The sequence below is a fragment of the Bacillus rossius genome, chromosome 11, assembly GCF_032445375.1.
Source record: "Bacillus rossius redtenbacheri isolate Brsri chromosome 11, Brsri_v3, whole genome shotgun sequence".
Classification (NCBI taxonomy): Eukaryota; Metazoa; Arthropoda; class Insecta; order Phasmatodea; family Bacillidae; genus Bacillus; species Bacillus rossius.
The window spans coordinates 14,772,496-14,793,502 of NC_086338.1; the positions used below are offsets into that span (position 1 = coordinate 14,772,496).

The window sequence follows — 21,007 nt, forward strand, 5'->3', positions numbered from 1 at the left end:
GAGGGGTAATTCTAAAAATAACCCAGCCCCTGTGTACTGTGTACTAGAGCCGTGTCCCCTGTGTGCGTGTGTGCATGTGTGTATACGAGACCACGTTGCGTACGTTAGCGTGTTAATGGAGGCTCGGCAGCAAAAAAAAAAAAAAAAAAACTCTTCCTGTCTAGCATTACAGGATTTAATGATGCGATATTACGATAGCGTCTGAGCTTTCCCACAAAATTTCCTGTCTCTTGTTCTAGTGTGGAACCAAGGGTACCGGCGCTATGTTGAAATGCGCCACACAAAGAATTCACTTTAATTAATAAACCCCTCACAATAACTTATATTCGGCATGCGACACCGAATATTTCCCATTAGAAACGGCAACAGCATAAGGAGGGAGGAGGGCAGATGTCCTTCCCATCTTCCCTCCCTCCTACATTTTCCTTTCTCCACTCCACTTATCTCCTCTCCCCTCCCAACCACAAACCTTTCCTTCGTCAAGCACGGCGCGGCGACGGTGCCAGCGTTTACTTTGCGTCGCGTAGCTCGGTCAGGAGTCAGACCATTTCATTCGCGATTAAAACAAAAACCGTTGAAGGTACAAAATAAATATACAGGCCTTTTCCATTCGAAATTTAATCTGCTTCAACTTTTATTCTATGCGTTTTTTCACTACAGTGCACCGTTTTGGAGTTATGGAGTGACTTTTAGACATTTTGGTAAGGTTCAGGATTTTAAACTAGACTTGAATTTTCTATGTTCTGTTATTACGAGTACTCGTTAGGAGGATTTTTCTCGCCATTGTAAGCTCTCGTAGTAGCGAGGTTCCACTATGTTTAAAACTTTTTTATTAACAATAATGTGCAAGTTTTGCTATATTTTGTGACTAAGCTATAATTCACATTTTGCCTCGGAATTCGCGAATAATTCGCGACCGCGAAAAATTCCCTTCCCTAAGTATAGGGTACCTTAAAAATACATCAATTTTATCCTCAATGTTGGAAAATTTCTGAAATTACCAATGGTGTAAAACCCTTTTTAAATAACATATTTGTTAATAACAAATTGAGGAGTTGCAAAATGTTTGTTAGCTGGGTGTGTGTTGCCACCAGAGAAGAGCTGCAGTAATGGCAATGATAGTGACTACGGTTGTTATTTGTTACCACCTAGTTTCAAGTTCAAAAATTTCATTTAATGAAATATTTTAGTACCTAAATCTGGTGTGTAACCATTAATTGTAAAGTAATTTGTGTATAAACTATAAGATGTATATTCATATGACCAGCAGGTTCTCACAAATATATTAGATTATTTTTAAGCAAGTAATTTTTAAAAAATCTTTTTCCGATTTAATAAATTTATTCTTCCACATTTAGATCTGAAAAGAAATATATTGATTTATATGCGGACTGACTATTTTCGGGGCAATACAGTAACAGCTAACAGTTTTCTTAGAAAAACTCTCCTCTAATAGAGGCAGACACAAAAAATAATTTTATCCTAAAGTAACATTCCAGTCTTTTTAAAAGAAGCATCTCTAAAGCTCTTGCCAAGTGCTTCACCTCAAGGCAAATGTGTTTCATTCCAAAGTTTAAATACTTAACATAATATTTCTGGTTGTGTTGCACAAAACCACACATTTAAGTATTACAACAGTAAGGAGACAAAAAAAAAATTTCCACTGTAATAAGACTAGACTACATTTATTTCAAAGACATAACATGAATATAACAAAAAACAAAGACTCCCATTCACAAAACTCTTTCACGTTAAAGCTTAAATGTTATTGCTTGTAAATGTGTTGCATATTTATTATTCCAAATCTCTTATCACCAAACACATTGTTTGTGGAGCCATGAAAAAGCTGGCCGATATAAATCATAATTGCTGGTTGGTTTGTAACAGCTGAAGAGCGACCGGAGGCCGTCACTTGAGGCCGTGCGTCTGGATGAGGTGCTGCACCTTGGCCACGTACGCCTGCTTGGCGGAGTCCTGGGACATGCCCTTCTTGCCCTCCCACGCGTCCCACTTGGCCTTGCCCTTGAAGTCCAGCATGCCCGGCCGCGCTGCAACACGCCCCGCGCCCCGCGCTCGCAGTCACACTCCGACAACAGGCACTTGCGGAGAGGGTTCAGCATCTCACTACATGCACGTTCTATTCCATATGAAATCAACCAATAATAAAATAAAATGTTGCTGACATATTTAATTTAATTTTTAATTCATGCAATTTATGTTTATACACATTTATTGGAGTATTAATATATATATATATATATATATATATATGTTTTAAACATTTTTTTATCAATACCAAATAAGATTTTAGCAGCCATTCTGTTTATGAGAGTTGGTAATTTTTAGCATTTTCAGAGTTTAGCGATAAGTTAAATAACATTTTTGTTTATTAAGATATCAACTTGAAATAGAAACCATTTTATTCTAAATGGAGCCATCTAAAAATCATGTTATGACAAAAAATTTGTTAAGTGTTAAGGATATAACCTAAAACTTAACTAGAAAATTGTGTTTCGATTTGAATAAATTGAAGAATTTAGGGTAATTTTTTCAAAGGAATCAAAACACATTTCATCATTGTGTTTTGATCAGAAGTATTTTTATTTTTAGAAAAATCAAGAACTATACAAATGATGCACATTGCAGCAGACCTGTTAGTATTAAAACACAGTAAAAAATGGGAAAAAGAGATTAATAAATAATTAAATAGCCTTTTCTACTTAAATTTATTGTTTAAAAAATAATAAACTTTAAAAGTACAAACCACCTTTTTTTTTTTTGTTAAAACAATAATGTTAATACATATATGTTAAAAAAAAGATCAGGTCTCACTGCTTGATCATTCAAATCCATGTTAGGACATGAAAGAAGCAAGTCTCTACAGGAAAATATCTAGCTTAGCTCTCCCAACAAGTCAGGACATGAAAGGAACAAGTGCTTTGTCATATAAGATACTGTAGTTCTTTGTTTGGAATTGTGTGTATTTTCTTTTATTGTTATGTTAAAAAGGAAGTGAAATGGAGTGTTCTGTTGGTTTGTAAAAGAAAAAAATATCCATATTCTAGAGATTTTTCAAGTATATAAGTGATCTACCTCAAAATGTGAAGACTTTGATGAAGTTAAGAGTTAATCAAAATATAATTTCAGTTTGTCAGTACCATAGAAATAAGTATATAGAAAATTAAATCACATTTTTGGAAAAGACTAGTAATCCATTCCTCAGCCATAAACAGGTGGTGAATAAAAGTTTATGAGAAATTAAACATGAATGGCTAGACAAGCCAAAACAATCTAAAGTTGATTTTGTGCCAGGAAAATCTCTTTGTCCTTCATGTTATAAAAAAGTATTTAGCTTTCAAGAAAATCCCTCAGCAAGTGACAATGTCTTTGTTGCGGACTTAGAAAAAGTAAATTTAATGTAATAAACTCTGTTACAAGTTGGATATTTCCCCAGCCATAAAAATAATCAAGCTAAATAAGTCCCAGCTGATTCTTGCTTTACAAAAGAAGACTGTAAAAATTGCTGATACTTTAAAAAGTCAACTAGGTTGTACTGAATTAAAATCCATATGATGCCTACCTTGTACTAGAAGGATATTTATTAACTAATCTTACTTCAACATTTTTGCAGTGTTTTAACACTCAAGTGTGTGTTGCAATGTGCATCATTTGTGTAGTTCTTTATTTTCCTTAAATTAATTTAATATACTTTTGATCAAAACCCAATGATGAAATTGTATGTTACTAGAGATACTAGAAGTTAACTAGAAATTAATTTTGTGAAAATATCAAATTTTTTGGTTGTCCTTTTTTAAGATATACCTATTCGAAAATCAATTTTGGACAAATAGTGATATTCGGCGGCTCATAAAACCTAAAGGAGACATTTGAAAGGTATCAAATTTTTTTTTTCAAGTATTGGCATCTATTATACAGTTTAAGGGGAAAAAATATTAAAGTTGGGTTTTGATTCCTTCTCTAAAAAAAATACTCTAAATTCTTCAAATCGAAACATAATTTTCTAGTTCAGTTTAAAGTTATTTCCTTAACACATAAAAATTTTTTGGTCATAACATGATTTGTAGATGGTTTCATTTTGAATAAAATGGTTTTTTATTTCAAGTTAATATCTTAATAAATGTTATTTAACTTACTGCTAATCTCTGAAAATGCCAAAAATGACTAACTCTCATGAATAAAATGGCTGCTGAAAGTCAAAGCAGTAACAATTAAAACAAATTGTTTATTGCTATTCTGTGGAAAATTCCAGACTGCACTGTAAATCCCCATACTGTGTGTAAACACCCATACTCTGGAGAATCCTTCTCCTGTGGGGAAATACCCTTTCTGTGTTATAAGTCCAAGTCAGATGTGCAGATTTGCTGGACTTCAGTTCTTTTGATGTTATAACTTTTCTGATTCTACATGAGCGGCAGAAAACGTGATGTTGTACGACTTTCATTTGAACATGGTGAGAATAAAAATAACTAATGTAGTATATATGTATATACTAGCTGCCCAACCCGGCTTCGCACGGTTGTATTAATGGGGGGGAAAATGAGACCAAATCTCTTATTTACAGTTATAATAAATGAAATAAAATGAAAATAAATTAATTTTGACAAAAACTTTGTAATGTACCGAAGAAAGAACGAATAGCACTGATGGTTTCCCGACTCTCGAGCATGCAACGTTGTCATGGAAACGAAGTGCCCACTGTTTCCCGGGCTTAAACACCAATCAACATTGATAATGAGATTATTATTAATTATAAATTATTAAGACCATTAATCAAAATAAAAACTATCATATCTCTAAAGTTGGAAAAAAACACATAAATGCCAATTATCATCGAAATCGGTTGACTTGGTGAAGAGTTCACTGGAAACAAACATCAGGACACTGGATTTATATATACAGTACACTCCCTATTTAACGCGGTTGTCGGGGGACATAACTTTTACCCGCGTTGTTGCATAACCGCGATGTTTCGATGTGACCAAGGTCAAAAGGCATAAAACACCGCCTGTGTTCTAATTGGTCGGCAAGCACGCACAGTATAGACGGCCCGCCTTATGTGCGGACTTTGCATCCGCAGTTTTCACTAAAAGCGGGTGAAAAAATAAAAATAATAAATTTTAAAGATAAATATTAAATGTTGAATATTTTTGTTCCGCAAACCGCGCACAGTTTGTCGCACTGCCTACGAGCGCGCCACACGCTGCCATACACACGTGCGGCACACAAGCTGCTGCCAGTCTCGTGGTGTTAGCCACAGTATCTGCTTCGTCTGAGTATCCGTAACAAAGTAAGTGCAGTGTGTGCGGTTACACACGATTCTGTGGTCAAAGTCTTCTAAACAGAAAGGCCGTAGAGATACTTCAAACCGAATATGAATCGCAAAGTACCGAGTTTGATTGACAAAATAAAAATTCTAGATTTACTTACTGATAGCGTGTCTTTTGCAGAAGTAGGCCGCAGATACAGGAAAAACTATTCTAGCATTCGTACAATAAAAAAATAAAGAACCGTCTATTGTGTCAAGTGGTTCAACTTTATTATCCATGTTTACAGTAAATTATAAATGGTCACATGTGGGAAACAAAAATTGCACCAAATTAATTTTAGCGCAATCAGTGTCGCCGTATTAAAAAAAAGTCTGTTAAACTTTGTCTTTACTTATTCCACCAAACGCTGTGTTGAGTTGCTGAGTGTGTGTGGCTCGGATCGGCAAGTGTTATATTCCCCAGCCTCTGGATAAAGGTCGGGAGACCGCTACACATAAACATTTCCGGGACTTGTTTACTACCTCACGGCAAAAGTGGTACAGTATGGTTCACGTAAGTATTGGACCACTGGGAATTCCTCTGCAAATATTATAAATATGCTAGCTGATTTACTTTACAATTTAATGTTAAAACATTATACCAAAGTAAAAAGATGAACATGTATAATACAATGAATTACCCAATAATATTACGTCAGTAGGTTCAAGTTGTAACAAAACATTTATATACAGATGTTCAGTAAAATACCAATTAATACATTACATACTGTACCGTAAAAGATGTAAAAAAATAAAATAAGTCATAGTTAGTGTAAGTGCTCCACACTAAAAGGGAAGATTCTGGAGTGGAATTTTAAACACTAGACTACCTGATTTTGTCTTGTACGCAGGGACGCTGCTCAGTCAAGTGACTCATGCTCTGCCTGTGTGCTGCGTGAACACATTCCCTCCCCCAACCCCGCCCCCTGCCGTTTTTCTGCCCGCTCCAATCTCTAACTCTCTCTACACCTTATATTTCCCTCCCACCTTTTCCCTCTCGGACAGTATACTTCAACTACCCCGCCCCATTCACTGCTATACATAATACCGCAACCTTTCCTGTCTAGACAGCATAGCATGGGACAGGTAAGACGTTAAATAAAAATAAAAAACTGCCCTCAAATTTACATTTACAGCGTGGAGCGTTTACACTATCACTGAAATATATGTATGCATTACATATGTATGTGTACCTATTCTTTTCTTTTAAAATAATAGAGACATTTTTGTTTGTCGTACTAATGCAGTGCGTTTCTGTTCTGCATAATGCTTTAAGTTTGCCAGGTGAAGCAACGGGACATGATTGGGCTCACTCTGTCTTTCTGTAGCTTCTGGGATACCGCACTCACGTGATATGCTCGCTTTCGTCTCACCTTTTTTCACACGCTCAATGATTTTTAGTTTATCTGCTATAGAATGAGTTTTTCGTTTCTGTGACATCGTACCAAGCGCTAACAAGACTGACTGTAAAAACACGTCTTCAATAACGCACGGTCAACAATGACTTGTCTCCGCTTGTCAACACACGAGACCACGAGAAGTGTGCAGACGGGAAATGAGTGAACTACATACTCAAGGTCACCAAACTTCCCCCCTTTCGTCTTACTCATCGCCCCTCTCATCACTAGCGCTGATATTCCACCCCTCCCGTCTACCCGGGTGTCTTGGTCGCATATATTCTCTGCTCGCATCTCCCCTCCCAGCACTTGCCGTCAACCAAGCCTATCCAACATCAATCCCCAGCTGAGTCACGCTGGATAATGTCGCTGGACGGTGGGCTTTATCGGGTCCCCTGTCCGATGTTTAATTTGTGAGATAAAGCGACGTTAAGTTAAGAACTAGTGTTTCAGAAAATAACTCTGGGCTGGATTGGACCATAGTTTTAAAACCCTACAAGATAGAGGAATAATGTATGGAGATATCTTGTTTAGAATTTCACTGTGGACATTTTCTACGCCTAGGCTTTTTTCTGCCCGATGCTTAGTTTGTGAGTTACGACGCAAAATTATCCTAATCGGCTGTCAACAATTTATTCCATTATTATTATTATTATTATTATTATTATTATTATTATTCATTTCTGATTGGGGGACATGGTTTGACTCGCGATATACCCCATTCCGCGATCAATCGGGGCGCGATATACCGGGAGTTTACTGTATTAAGATATATAAAGCTGGTTTAATCTTAACAAAAAGACCCTGGAAAGAAGGCATGTCACCTGTGTTGACGTCGCCCACCGTGGACTGCTTGTAGAGAGCGTATATCTCCAGCAGCTCCGTGTCCGAGGGGACGGCCTTCAGGTTCTGCACGTCCTGCGCTGCCTTGGCGAACTCCTGGAGCAAGTCACAGTGCTGCCAACTGCAACCAGCCGCTCGCCAACCACTGCTTCCCACAACTACCTACGTACACGCAACCGGCATGCATACCCATTCCAAGCTGTTCGATACAAAGTTCCGATGAAACACTAATTTCATTTTAATCTTGCTCAACATCTACCTGCAATTTCTGCTGTCACGAGCTTAAAAATATTGACTATAGTCAAAAACTATTTTCACAAGTACTGAAATAAACTTTGAAACAATTAGGTATAATGCTTCAAAATTAAAAGAAATAACTAACTTCCAAGTTTTAAATATTTTTCCAACATGATTAAAAAATTAAGACACAAAAAAATTCAAAATATAAAACAATTTACGGTCCTACTGAATTAAGAAAACAAGTTTCTAATAAAGAGCATATTTATTCCTGCACTTACTTTTTAAAAACCTTTTCTTAGAGATGAGTGTGTGCATTTAATTTTTAAGGTGTTATTTACTAAATTAGTTTGGGAAATTTACCAAACTTGTTCATGTACAATGACATTTTGGAAAAAAATATTAAATTTTGACTAAACAAAATTTTATCAAACACAACAGTTACACTGATTGCGTGTTTCAGTTTGCCGAGCTGTTGAAAATTGCATGTTTACAACAATGCAACATTTGAGGTCGTATCATGCCTTCACGTTGAAAAATTACAAAAGAAATTTTTTTTTCTGAGACAAAATATAATTTTGTTGTTCTATTATTCCTATATGTCATGGACCAAATTATGGTTCTTTACAATGGTAATTGTGTATAGAGAAAGGGTAATATGTTATTTTTTAAATCAATTTGTATATGGAGAATTTTAAGAATAAAATAGTATGGTATTCATGGTTTTGTTGAGACACATAGAACAAGGAAAGAGTTAGAGAAGTACAACTTTTACAGTGGAAACTGAGACTGTTTTGCACAACACATGGCACTATCTGTTGGGTGGGCCCTCAACTTCAAGGGAAAAAAACTAGGGTGGAAGGTTGTTAGTTTTATAATGATCATTCACTTGCTTGATGACTAATAGCTCAGTAAAAGAAATTTAAACTGTGTAAACAAAAAAGCACTTAAAATGGTTTTGTAATAAAAAGTCATGTTCTATAAGGGGGGGACCAAAAAAATGGATTTTTGTCATTAAAAAAAATTGTTATTACCTTTTTTACAAAATTCCTTCAGTCACCTTAAAAGTACTCTCCATTAGATGTGATGCATTTGTCAAGTCTTTTTTTCCCCACTATTTGAAGCACCTCTGGAACTCTACGACTTTGATATCCTCCAGTGCCCTTTACGAAGTTGTTTTTACCGCCTCTGCATCATCAAAATGCTTCCGTTTTAGAATTTTCTTAATTCTTGGGAACAGGAAAAAGTTTCACGGGGCTAGGTCTGGCGAATACGGAGGGTGGGGAACGAGAGACCACCTGAGAGGCCAAATAGCAGTTCTCTCGTAAGGCCGTGTGTGCGGGGGCATTGTCGTGATTAAGGAACCACTCACCTGATAGCCAAAATTGCAGACGTTTCCTCCGTACATCCTCCCACAAATGTCTTAAAACTTCCAAATAAAAAAGTGCTGGTTAACAGTCTGGCCAGGGGGAACAAATCCACAAACATCAAAAAAACAATGATCATTGTCTTTAACATTTGACCTTAGGTACTCATCTAGCTTTTTTTTTGTGTGGGGGAGTTGGGAGTCTTCCACTGGCTTGATGCTTGCATGGTTTTTGGGTCACACACTTAAGGCCAACTCTCAGCACCTGTTATGACTTTGGTTAAAATGTTTGGATCATTTCCAATCTCTTTTTTCAAGTCCTGGATCAAATTCAATCAAATGGTTTTTTTGATCCTGTTTGAGAAGGCGAGGAACAAATTTAGCGGAAACACATCTCATTTGAAAATCCTCAGTCAAAATCCGCAGGCATGATATTCAACTAACTCCTGTCTCTTCTGAAATCTTGTCAATCGTGAAACGACGATCTTTGTTAATTTTTTGGCAGATTTTTTCCAACATTTTCATGGTTTCAAGATGGTGAAGGGCACCCAGAACGAGCATGGTCTTCAACACACATCTCACCACATTTTAAGTCCCAAACCATTCAACAACTTGTGTGTGGCTCATAACATCCACCTTGAAAGCCTGTTGAAGCATTTGGTAAGCTTTCATTGCCGATTTTTCAAGCAGGAAACCAAATTTCAAATACACTTTGTTCTTTTAAATCTGCCATAACGACTTCGCAGGTGGAAAAAAAAAAAAAAAAAATACTACGCTCAAACCTTAACCTACAAAATGACACCGTCAGGGCAGCTGTTTAGTGAATATATCTATTAACTCCACCTAGCGGGAAAACTCTCTACTACGTCTACGAATGGCAATGCGCTCTTAGTCCCTTTTTTCCCCTCTCGTAAACAATGAATATTAGCTGCAGTATTTCTGGAATGCCACACCAAAAAACATGTGGCTACCAAAATTAAGTAAATTAATTTTCACTGGTTTGTTTGCCTGATAATAGGTGCTGCATTACCTACTTCCCACAATCAGTGTAGCTATGTTAGTATAATATTATGAAAGCTATCAGGTGTTATCAGGTGGGTCAGCCCAAAACTATTTGAAAAACTACGTCTCTGTCTCAGCAATCAAGAGTTCCTGGACTGTAAAAATGTGGGAAAATCTTTTAAGAAGTGAATGGTGGAAGTTTATATGCTAGTGTGGCTCCATGACTGAAGATACGCAGAATGTATTGTCATAAAATGAAGGTAAAGTAGTATTAATAAAAAAAAAAAAAATATTGTTTGAATACTTAAATTTTGGTACATGTTCCCAGCAGTAAAATTTGATTCAGAAAGTTAGTGTCTGGGTTCTTTACTCGGTGTTTGAATGTAGTGATTGTGATCATATTCTAAAGAGTTTCACGTGGCAAAGTAAAATTAAAAAACTACGCCAAGAAAAATAATTTGTGGGTTCCCACAGCGGAGTAATACAGGCTTGAAATATTTCTTTATAAAAATATGGAGACAGAGAAAATGTGACAAGGTCAGCACGACAGAGCTGCCATCCAGCGTACGTGTCTACCACGACACTGCTTCCTCGCCCGCCACACTCACCTCGTCTACAGACATCGTGAACAGCTGCAGCCTGCAACAAAACACACACTCGTACCTGTACTGCACAACTCCAGGACTTCTCCTCAGGAACGTGACACATGAGCTTACAATTGACAATGGTCGACTTGTACAAGCGAGGCTGCATTGTGCAAGTTTATGTCCGGGTCATGCATCTTGGAGCCTTCAGTTGTGGGCATGACATACAAAATAATTTTCTAGTGTTAAGTGCTTATACAGAAAAAAATAAATAAATAAAGTTATTAATGATTACTGTTAATCAATTAATGTAACGATTATAAAATACCAAAACTTGCAAAACCTAATTATTGTTTTATTGCTTGAGAAAGATTTTAGTTTACATTTGTACTAGTGTTGTTTATTCAGATAGCCTAACACTCACAGAGTTTAAGTCCTAGCCTAAAAAAAACTACTTTTTTTAAAATTGTGTTTATTCTTTGTTTCGCAGGTACGGCAATTACAATTGAAGCGTAGAGTTGATTGGGATAGGTCAGCCACATTAAAAAATGAATAAAACCTAGATTTGTTTTGAGAATGCTCAACTGGAAATTAAAGTTGTTCTCTAGAATTAATTTATCTATATATGTTTAAATTTTGCAATCATATTAAAAAAAACAGTACACAAAAAATATAATTTCAGAAAATTATTTTTTGTAATTTTGAAAAAGCATTTACACAAGAAAATTAATCAAAATAAATATGAGCAAAATAAAAGTATCAACTATTAGTTTAAAGAAAACTAACCAATTTTAAAAAAAAAAATTGATTTATTTTTAAAATTTTAATTTTATTTTCATCCTTAGATTGTGAATTTTCTACACACTATTGTATTGGACATGCTGCATATAAATTTGTTACAACTCAAAAACATATAAGCTACACAAGATTGACTATCAAAATTCTTTGCTTTTCTAACCAAAAGAGGAAATTCTCCTGGCTCCAATAAATTTAAGAACATTAGCCTACCATTTCAAACATTTGAACTTTTTACTGAAAACTTAAATAATAAACCAATATATTTTTTAATGAGCACAAAACATGTCATGGCGTACCACAGTAGATAACTTTTACTTGATGGAATCAACTGAACAAATGGAGCATAATCCAAAGAAGCAAGCAACAGAATTATGGGTATATAATGGTAAATAAGGGTGGTATACATACTGCATATAACCAATTTAGGAAAGATATGAGGACTATCAATTTTGGGACAAATTCCTGTAAATAGACTAAAACACTGCAAAATTCTTCAAGTTTAAAGAATAAAACTTTTACTACCCTGGGCAATTTTAATTTATAAAATAATAGGGTATCTAATCCTAGTTTAAATTTTAAATTTAAAAGATTAATATACATATTTTGATTTCACCTACAAATATATAGCCTACTCACAGAAAAATCTTTACTCAGATAATCACAAATATTCATTTACATTTATTGTTTTTTAATTGTGTATGTTGGCACAAACATCTACAATACTATAAAGAATAGGCCTACACATATCAAAATTAACTTAATATTCAATACTAAACACAGGAATTACATAAATAAATTGAAAGCAAAAATTTACATTCATTTATCCTAATAACTTTTTAAACTATAGTCAGAATCAATCTATATATTAATATATATAAAAATATTTGTCGGTTGATTTGAAAAGAGGAAGTGAAAGAGCATAGAATAAAAGTATTTTCGGATTTTTAGCATTTTTTTTCCGCATATACCGCGACTCTACATATTTACCAAAATTTAATTTATAATACACATCCTGTTTGAAAATTATATAAGAATTTAATTTAATTATGTTTAACTGTATTAAAATTAGTTTATTTACCAAGTTAGCCTAATTAATAATATAAAATTTTTATTGTTATATAGACAACAATGTTAAATTCTTTAATATATATTGACGTCGACCCAAGTGTCTCCTCGGCTCCTTCAGGCTGTTATGCCTCGTCAACGTCCTCCCTTGCGTTACGAGTGCACCATCTGTGTAGTGCGACGGGCAGGGACGCACCCGCGTGCGCCCTAGCATGCCAGTGGGCTCTTTTAGTGTTACAAATAATTCTGCTTTATGTATTTTTCAAATGGTCGCGAACCTCAATAAGTGTGTAAATAATGTAATCGTAATTTATTAATTCTTGTGTAAATTTACTTTTCATTAACGTCTCGCTAAGTTGTGTAAATAATCTTGTAACTTTTCTCAAATGTTTCGCAGTGCTAGTATGTAATCGCAGCCTGGCGCGTCGCGAGGGGGAGCCTCTCCCACGCCGGCCGATTTCTCCTCCCCTCCCCCGCGGCCCGTGGGCCTCGGCCCGCTGGCGGGCGGGAAAGGGCAGTGTTGCTCAGGGCTCGATCAGAGACAGACGTACACGCCGCTCCGCGCTGCTCGCGGGGTGCGTCTTCTGCGCTCGTAGTCCGACGACAGTGTAACTGCACGGGTTGTCGCGGCAGCTGAGCTGCATCCGCCGAGTCGCTCACCCTGTTGAGTTTATGAGTTACGTCACCAGTCGAACGTACTAGAACGCGGAAGCGTAGTCACGAACCGCCGAATCTTCGCCGTCATTACGAGACTTTTTACGTAACGGACCGCGCACGTGTCACACATCTTAGTGGAGCAACTTAATCGGGGACATTGTTACGTGGGGAAATTTGCAGTTTGAGTCGGGACGTGGTAACGGACGGGACGGTCTTTCGGGAGTCCGGGTCGTCGTGGGAAGGGCGCTCGTTCCGCGACGGACCTGCCAGGCTGCTTCAGGCTCTAAAAACTACAATTAAAGGGGCTCGTGGAACTGTTAGCATCGAGTTATCCTTGGTACCGCCTACCATTCTTCCTCCTCACCTCACTCTCCCTCCAGGTCCCGTATTTCCCGGTCCCGGCCACGTCGGCCTGGACCCACACCTCTCCGACGAGAGCAGAACGGGCACAACAGGAATTTTAAGTAAACGGGGAAATAGGGACCAGAAGCCGAGGGACGTCAATATATAATAAGTATAAATAATATATGAAGTACTAGTAAGTACCTGGTAAAGAATATTTCTTTGCAGCATTTCTAAGTGATATAGATTTTGTCTTTGATTTCTTGAACACATTTTTGCAAACACTCATATTGTTCACTCATTTAACACTCACTAACATCAATAACAGTAATATATTTATTTAAAAAAAAAAAACTAAAAAAACAAGCCTCACGTAAACTTAGATAACACACACACACTCTACTAACCTCTAAATGTCAATTTTGTGGTATTTGGCAGGAAGTGCACTAGCAGACGTGAGTAGGCCTAGAGTTCACAGCACCGAATCTCACTTAGCCGAAGTGTCAGAGTCAAAACTGGATTAACTTTTCCTCAAATAGTTTTTTTCAGATTAGCAAACTATGTTTTAAACTATATAAATCTTGTTCGTGAGAAAATACTGAACAGAATTATATAAAGTATAAGTTAACATGTTTGTCGATAAATATGAAATCTAATAAACCTTAGTTGGACAAAAAAATTTTTTTTAAGTTTGCAGTTGGTATTCCTGCAAAAGACAACGGGAAAAAAAGCATCACAGCCTCTAATACTTATACAGCTATTTAAATTGTGTTTTGAAGTAGGTAATTGTTCTGTACCACATATCCAAGTAAGTTTGTCCGTTATTCCTGATGGCATGATACTGTCAATATTGATCCTGTGTACACGATTCTTGCTGTTTTAATTTAGTATGTCGAAAGATCCTGCACATAAAAACTTGTCATGTAACAATGAATGATCTTAATTTAAATACAAAATATATTTTCCTTTTTATTCAACTTAAGATCATAGGTAACTTGTTATATCACAAGTTTTTGTTTAGAGCAGAATCTTTTGACGTACTAAATTAAAACAGCAAGTATCATGCCATCAGGATCAAGGGATAAACTTGGATACATTTTACTAAACTTTTACCTTGAAGTATCTTTGAATGCAATTATAGCATTATCGCATAAGGTGAGTTTGTGGTTTAAGATTTTAAAAATGGTCTGCACGCTGTCCGGGTCAAGCCTGTTCTACGGTAGCTAACTTTACCTATAAATGGACCATTCACAATATTGGAATAAAGTTCAGCAAATCAAAAAAACCGACAGAGGTATCCAATTAATGGCAACAGCAGTGGCAAAGCACACGTATTGAAATGTGCACTAAAAACTGTGATTCATCATAAACTAGTAGGAATTTATTAACGCTGTTTTCAGGACTTGTACAGGAATGTCTCGTGTTGCAAAATGGTATTGTCTTAAATTTTGACGTGAATACGTCTTTAAAATTGCTTCCATAGTGGGAGGTAATTCAAAAAACGAAACATTACAAAATCAGGGGATACAGTTTGGTGTTGCAGCTACATATCTATCATCTCCATCCAAAATTTAATTACACCACTGGATAGAAAAAGAATCAAAGAATTTGTTAGGCTAAGTGAGGACTGTGACGCATCGCGTGCGGTGGAGGGGGAAGCGCCACCATTTTGAGGTCATTTTGCTGCGTTTCGAGATTTCCATTTAATATAACTTTTGATTCGGAGAAGCTACGATGTTTGAGTTTCAATCATCAGCTCTCGTCAAAATATATTGATTGCATATATAAAACATTAGTGTAATATAGTCAGTGAATATATATAAATAAAATATTTAATGTCGGCCTATACGCGTCAAAAAGCCAAATCCAAATACAGATATCGCAAACTGTTGGAAAGAGCTTCCAAATAGCAATCGAATGATACCAATAAAACACCATATGACCGAGTGAAGCAATGCCGGGAAAGTAAAAGAATGAATGCGGCCGAGCGGAACAACGACGGTGCCAGTACATCTGTAGCTGGGGCGATTGAATTTATGTACGTGGATGACGACTTCTTAGTGTTCAAACATGATTATAACATACATAAATTAGTGTATTTTATATTTTGTATAGAAAATATTACCTGTTACGTACACGTATTAAAGTACAACACACGGCTGTATTAAAGTACAACACACGGCTGTGTCCATGACACAGCCACACCCCATTTTATTTCTACTTTGCTGAAAAGCCGCGACGTAAAATATTTACCACGGAATCATTTCCTTCCTTCAAGTTCGCAAAGTAATCGTACAGTCCACATAGCTAAATGAAACTTCTAAACTACGTAGGCCTACTGATATTATGTTTTTTTCCCTTAAACTAGTGATTTTATTTATGAATGAAAACAAAATACCGGCGTTTTAAGAATACTTCAGCCAAAATACTTACAGCAACGTCCGGTGATTATAGCTTATCAGTGGCTTTAGAAAACAAATTTCAAAAGTTATCACTCGAAGCTTAACCGCTTATCTTTAGCCTTGCTCATTTGACCCCTTACGCCCAATCAACGCCCAATACCACACAAAACAACATATCACTGACGTGAAGCCTTCTTTCACAGACGAGAGAACCAAACGCCCAATCGTGCATCTTCGGTTGTTTTTTTGTTCATTGTAATATTGTAAATAAATATGGCGGTGTTTATAAAAGAATACTAATGGTCAATTAGGTTAGGTTAGCTACATTATAAATGCTTTAAAACATTGTGGACGGTTGATTTGGTTAGGATAGCTACATTAAAGATACGTAAAAAAACATGAACTTCGGGGAACTTCGGGTTTTGGCTCTCTCGTTTGTGAAAAAAAGGCTTCCCACTGTCATATGTCTGATAACTTCATATCGTTTTTCTCTCGACTGGCAGCTGGTGGCGGCCTGCAAACTAATGGCGCTAGTAGTAGTAGACCCCATTATTTACATAGTGTTAAATGAAAGTTTCCTATAAAAGTGGGAATTTTTTTTAAAAGACTCTTTCATTTTAAACTTAAGTTAAAGTTTAGGATTTTTAAATTTATTATAGAGATATTTAGGCGTTAAATGTATATCAGTAACTTATAACTTTGCTACAATTGTCAGTTAAAAGTGGGAGTGTTGAGAATGCTGAACCCAAACAAACTGGGATCTCCCATAGGGAAGATTTTTTGAAATGTTAATTGCATATTTAAATCAAGAATATTCGTTTGCTAAACATTTAAATTTTAAGCAGGTGCCATTATTTAAAATTAATTATTTTTAATCAAGTAAGATTTCAACTGTTAGGTTGGTATTAATAGTCGTGTCTGGAGCAATCTCTTGAGTCAATCTTGGCGAAGACCGTCTTGTTTCTTAAGGGAGCGATTTCAATGTCCATGTTTCATAGTCCGTGAGCATGATAAGCTTCATGAAGTCTCCATGCTCAAACAACAGCTTGTTTGACGTACTTCTGGCTTGACGAAGCGGTTACTTAAGACAGCCGAAAAGAAACGAGCATATCCGAACCTTGCCGACTGACTCGTTCGTTAAATATTGTGCTACTTTTCACACAGAGCACTGAAACCCCAGAATTTGAGGTGTGTTTGTACGTTGAGGTCAGGAAGATTTTTTATTATTTCAATACTGTTGAATCACACCTGGAAAAACAAGTTTTTTGCAACCACAAAGATGCACGCCTTCTATTAAGAACTTTCTATACTTTTGTCTTTCCTGTGCAAGTTAACGTTATAATGTATCTAACGATTTAATAATATACTTTTTTCAAAATAATACGAAAATTAGGTTAAACTGTTTTTAAAATAGCTCTGCTACATTTCTACAGTTATTTTTGCGAATACGACATAAGAAACCATTTAACATATTTTACCATATCATTACGTTGCAAACCTAAACGAATCAATCATTTTCACTATACTTTTAATGTAGTTATCCTAACTTAATTAACCATTAACTTGGTATTATAGTTTTTCAAGTATAACTACCCTAAACTAGCATCTCCATAACTGGAATTACTGAACAACTACTTTTTTTTAACTGCAACGAGCCTTTACCAAATGATTAAAAAAACATTTCTGATGATGAAAAACTGAAAAACTGCGCTTTGTATTTTTTTGTGGAAATGTCACTCTGCTTCAGCTTCAGGATAAGGCACCTACCGTAAATATTAGTTTAATAAACATATAATATTTAACTACACAGCAAAATAAATTTTAACATTAGATAAGAAAAAAATTATGTTTAGAAATTTAACAATAAGTTAGAACGAATATAGTTTTAAATTTTTTAAATTGCTTTTGTTATTTCAACCTCCAACAGTAATATTTCGTCTCATCAAAAATTGTTCAGACAAATTTTTTTAATAGTGTTTGAGTACTTTCGCACCCCTTGCGGTATAATAGCTTTTATCAAAATTTATCTTTAACAAAAGTTCAACATAATATTAAAAAGGTTAAAAATAAATAAGAATGGATTTGATAGTATAAAGGTGGGTTATGATTGAAAATTAAGAATTAATACTTAGTCGTGTACTTACCAGATGACCAGTGGCGTCTCGTCAGGGCAAGCAAGGCAAGCAGTGCTTGCCCAGGCAGTTTCCAGACATTGTATTTTTTAAATAAATATTTTATTCAGAATAGTATTTTACTTTGGCTCGTGCAGTTAGGTGTATGTATTTTTTACACTATCTTCTTGGGACCCAACACTGCGCTGTGCGCTATAAGAAACGTTGACACACAAAACATGCTGTTTTAGAAGCGTTGCTAGGTTTAGAAGCGCTGGTAGGACCGCTTTCAGCAGGAAAGCTGCCGCAGTAGTTTCCAATCGGGAGGGGGGGGGGGGAGGGGGGGGTGGCAAGGTACCAAGGTTCGAGGAGGGGATTGGCTGTAAAAACACGTGGTAGAAGCTACGAAGGTAACGCTTTCTTGCCGAACAGAAGCGAACTTGGCCGAAGCAGACGGTGGTGGAATTCTTCCGCCGACTGCTTCGGCTATGTCCGCTACAGTTCGGCACGGCAGGTGGCGAGATACTAACTCAGTACGTTTGTTTGCGCGCGTGGTAACGCTATCACATAACTCGTACCTATTGATTTTTTTAATTTTAATTTTGCTACTTAGAATTTATTCCATATTCGTTAGCAATGTAGGCTTTACAGTATACACCGATAACCGAAATAAGAAAGTTAATTGTGAGACTAAGAACCGAGAAAATAAAATGAATGATGAAACAGAAAAACGTGAATGTAAGTGTGGTGTGTGTGGATTACGAGCGAAGAATTTTTCCTGCAGTGCCTACACTTTTCAGGATAGATGTGACATTATTAAAGAAGGTAGGCCGACACCAAAAGTTACTATTACGACAACACGTAAGAAAGGCAGTTTTGTGCGCCATTTCCAAAAAAATGTCTATCAAAAACATTTGTGGTTAGCGGGATGCAACAGCCTAAACAAACTGTTTTGCTGGCCATGTTTGTTGTTTTCAAAAGAAGTCAACACATGGACTTCTACTGGGTATTGTGACCTCAACAATCTTTGTAATGCTGTTAAAAAACACGAACGTTCTGAAGTTCACATAAACTCGTTTTTGTCTCTTAAAGAATTTGGGAAACATAGAGTCGATCTTGGTTTAGATAGATCCAAACAATTAAGCACACAACGACATAACGAACAAGTTAAAAGAAACAGAGAAATTTTGAAGCGTTTAATAGATGTTGTTTGTTTCTTAGGTGTGCAGGAATTGCCATTCCGTGGTCATGACGAAACAAAAGAATCGGAAAACCGTGGTAATTATGGCGAATTACTTGCTTTAATTGCGACTTATGATCCAGTATTGTCGCAGCATCTTGAGACGTCCACAGTATTTTCTGGTATGTCATGCAACATTCAAAACGATCTAATAGAATCCATTCAGAATGTTGTGTTGGCTGAAATTAAAAAGGAAATTAAAAAATCAGTTTTTGTGTCAATTTTACTCGACGAGACATCAGACTGTGCTAAACTTTCTCAGTTGTCCACTGTTTTTAGATTTGTAAGTAGTGATGGAGAAATAAACGAGAGATTTTATGGATTCACTGATGTTAGCTGTAATAGGTCAGCGAGAGCCATAGCTGGCCATGCAATTGACGTAGTTGCATTAGCTAACTGTGGGAGCAAACTTATCGCACAGTCTTATGATGGAGCTGCAGTTATGGCAGGAAATTTAAATTCCGTACAGAAACTGGTACGTGACCAATTCCCGAGTTCTTTGTTTGTACATTGCGCAGCACACGTTTTGAACCTTGTCTTAACGCAGTCTGTAAATAACATTAGCAAGTGTAGAGTGTTCTTCAGCACCCTTTCTGGACTTTCTGCTTTTTTTTCGCACTCTACTAAGTGGGTAGCATTGCTAGATAAGATAGTTGGGAAACGGCTGCCAGGTGTTGCACCAACAAGATGGAATTATAATGATAGACTTGTTAACACTGCATTCAGTAATCGAGATTCCCTTTTGGAAATGTTTACCACAATAACAGAACATCCACAAGAATGGGATAATGACACTATTTCTTCAGCAAAAGGTTTCATCAGTTTTCTAGAAAGTTTTGAAAATGTGTTTTTCCTAGTTCTATTTTCTAAGATTTTTGACAGCACTGGACACCTGTATAATATACTGCAGACCAAACAACTCGACATCAGTTTCTGTATTCAGGAAATACAAGAAACGAAAGCATTTCTCTGTCAACTCAGAAACGATTTTGAAAGTGTTTTCTGTGACACGCTAAAATTCGGCCTAGAATTAGAAAATAAACGTCGGAAACACAAAGAAGTAGAAGACCCAACGCGAGAGTATTCGAGACTACATGCCGAAATATTAGACAATATCATCACACAAATCGAAACTCGTTTCGAAAACATCAATAAATTAAAATTTTTAGAACTTGTAAATGCTTCAAAATTCCAGCAGTTTTCACAGAGTTTTCCTGAGATCCAGTTTAAGTCCCTAATGGAATATTATGGCAGTTATTTTGAACTTGATAAGCTACGGTCTGAACTCAAAGTTGTGTATAGTCGAGATGCTATGAAAACCAAAAGTGTTCAAAATTTTCTTAAATACATTCATGACAATGATTTACAAGATGCTCTTCCACAGTTCCATAAATTGTGTGTGTTGGTGGCAACAATACCGTTCACAACATCATCTGTGGAGCGTTCATTTTCTACATTAAAACGAATAAAAACTTACTCACGAAACACAATGGGGCAAAACAGACTATCTGGTCTCGCACTTTTCTCTATAGAGAAGAAACTTTTGTCAAAAATAAAACTGTCAGTTGATTTTTATGAATGTGTCACGGCGGAATTTGTGAAAAAAAAGGAGAGAAGAATGAATTTTGTGTACAAAA

At 36.1% G+C, this 21,007-nt stretch overlaps 1 protein-coding gene across 4 annotated transcripts; it reads right to left on the reverse strand.

The window, feature by feature from the left end:
- Positions 1–1,669: 1,669 nt before the first annotated feature.
- LOC134536669 (putative acyl-CoA-binding protein) lies at positions 1,670–16,513 on the reverse strand. 4 transcript variants are annotated; one of them, XM_063376502.1, is made up of 5 exons: positions 16,051–16,454; positions 14,025–14,082; positions 10,780–10,810; positions 7,548–7,662; positions 1,670–2,048 (listed from the first exon to the last, which is right to left on the reverse strand). In XM_063376502.1, the coding sequence occupies exons 3-5, from the start codon at positions 10,792–10,794 to the stop codon at positions 1,909–1,911; spliced, it is 270 nt and encodes an 89-aa protein (XP_063232572.1). In that variant the 5' UTR covers positions 10,795–10,810; positions 14,025–14,082; positions 16,051–16,454; the 3' UTR covers positions 1,670–1,908. The 4 variants fall into 4 exon arrangements, with proteins under 4 accessions (XP_063232572.1, XP_063232573.1, XP_063232570.1 ...); XM_063376503.1 differs by lacking the exon at positions 16,051–16,454 and adding an exon at positions 15,743–15,981; XM_063376500.1 differs by lacking the exon at positions 14,025–14,082 and having other exon boundaries at positions 7,548–7,728; positions 16,051–16,513.
- Between the last annotated feature and the right edge of the window lie 4,494 nt (positions 16,514–21,007).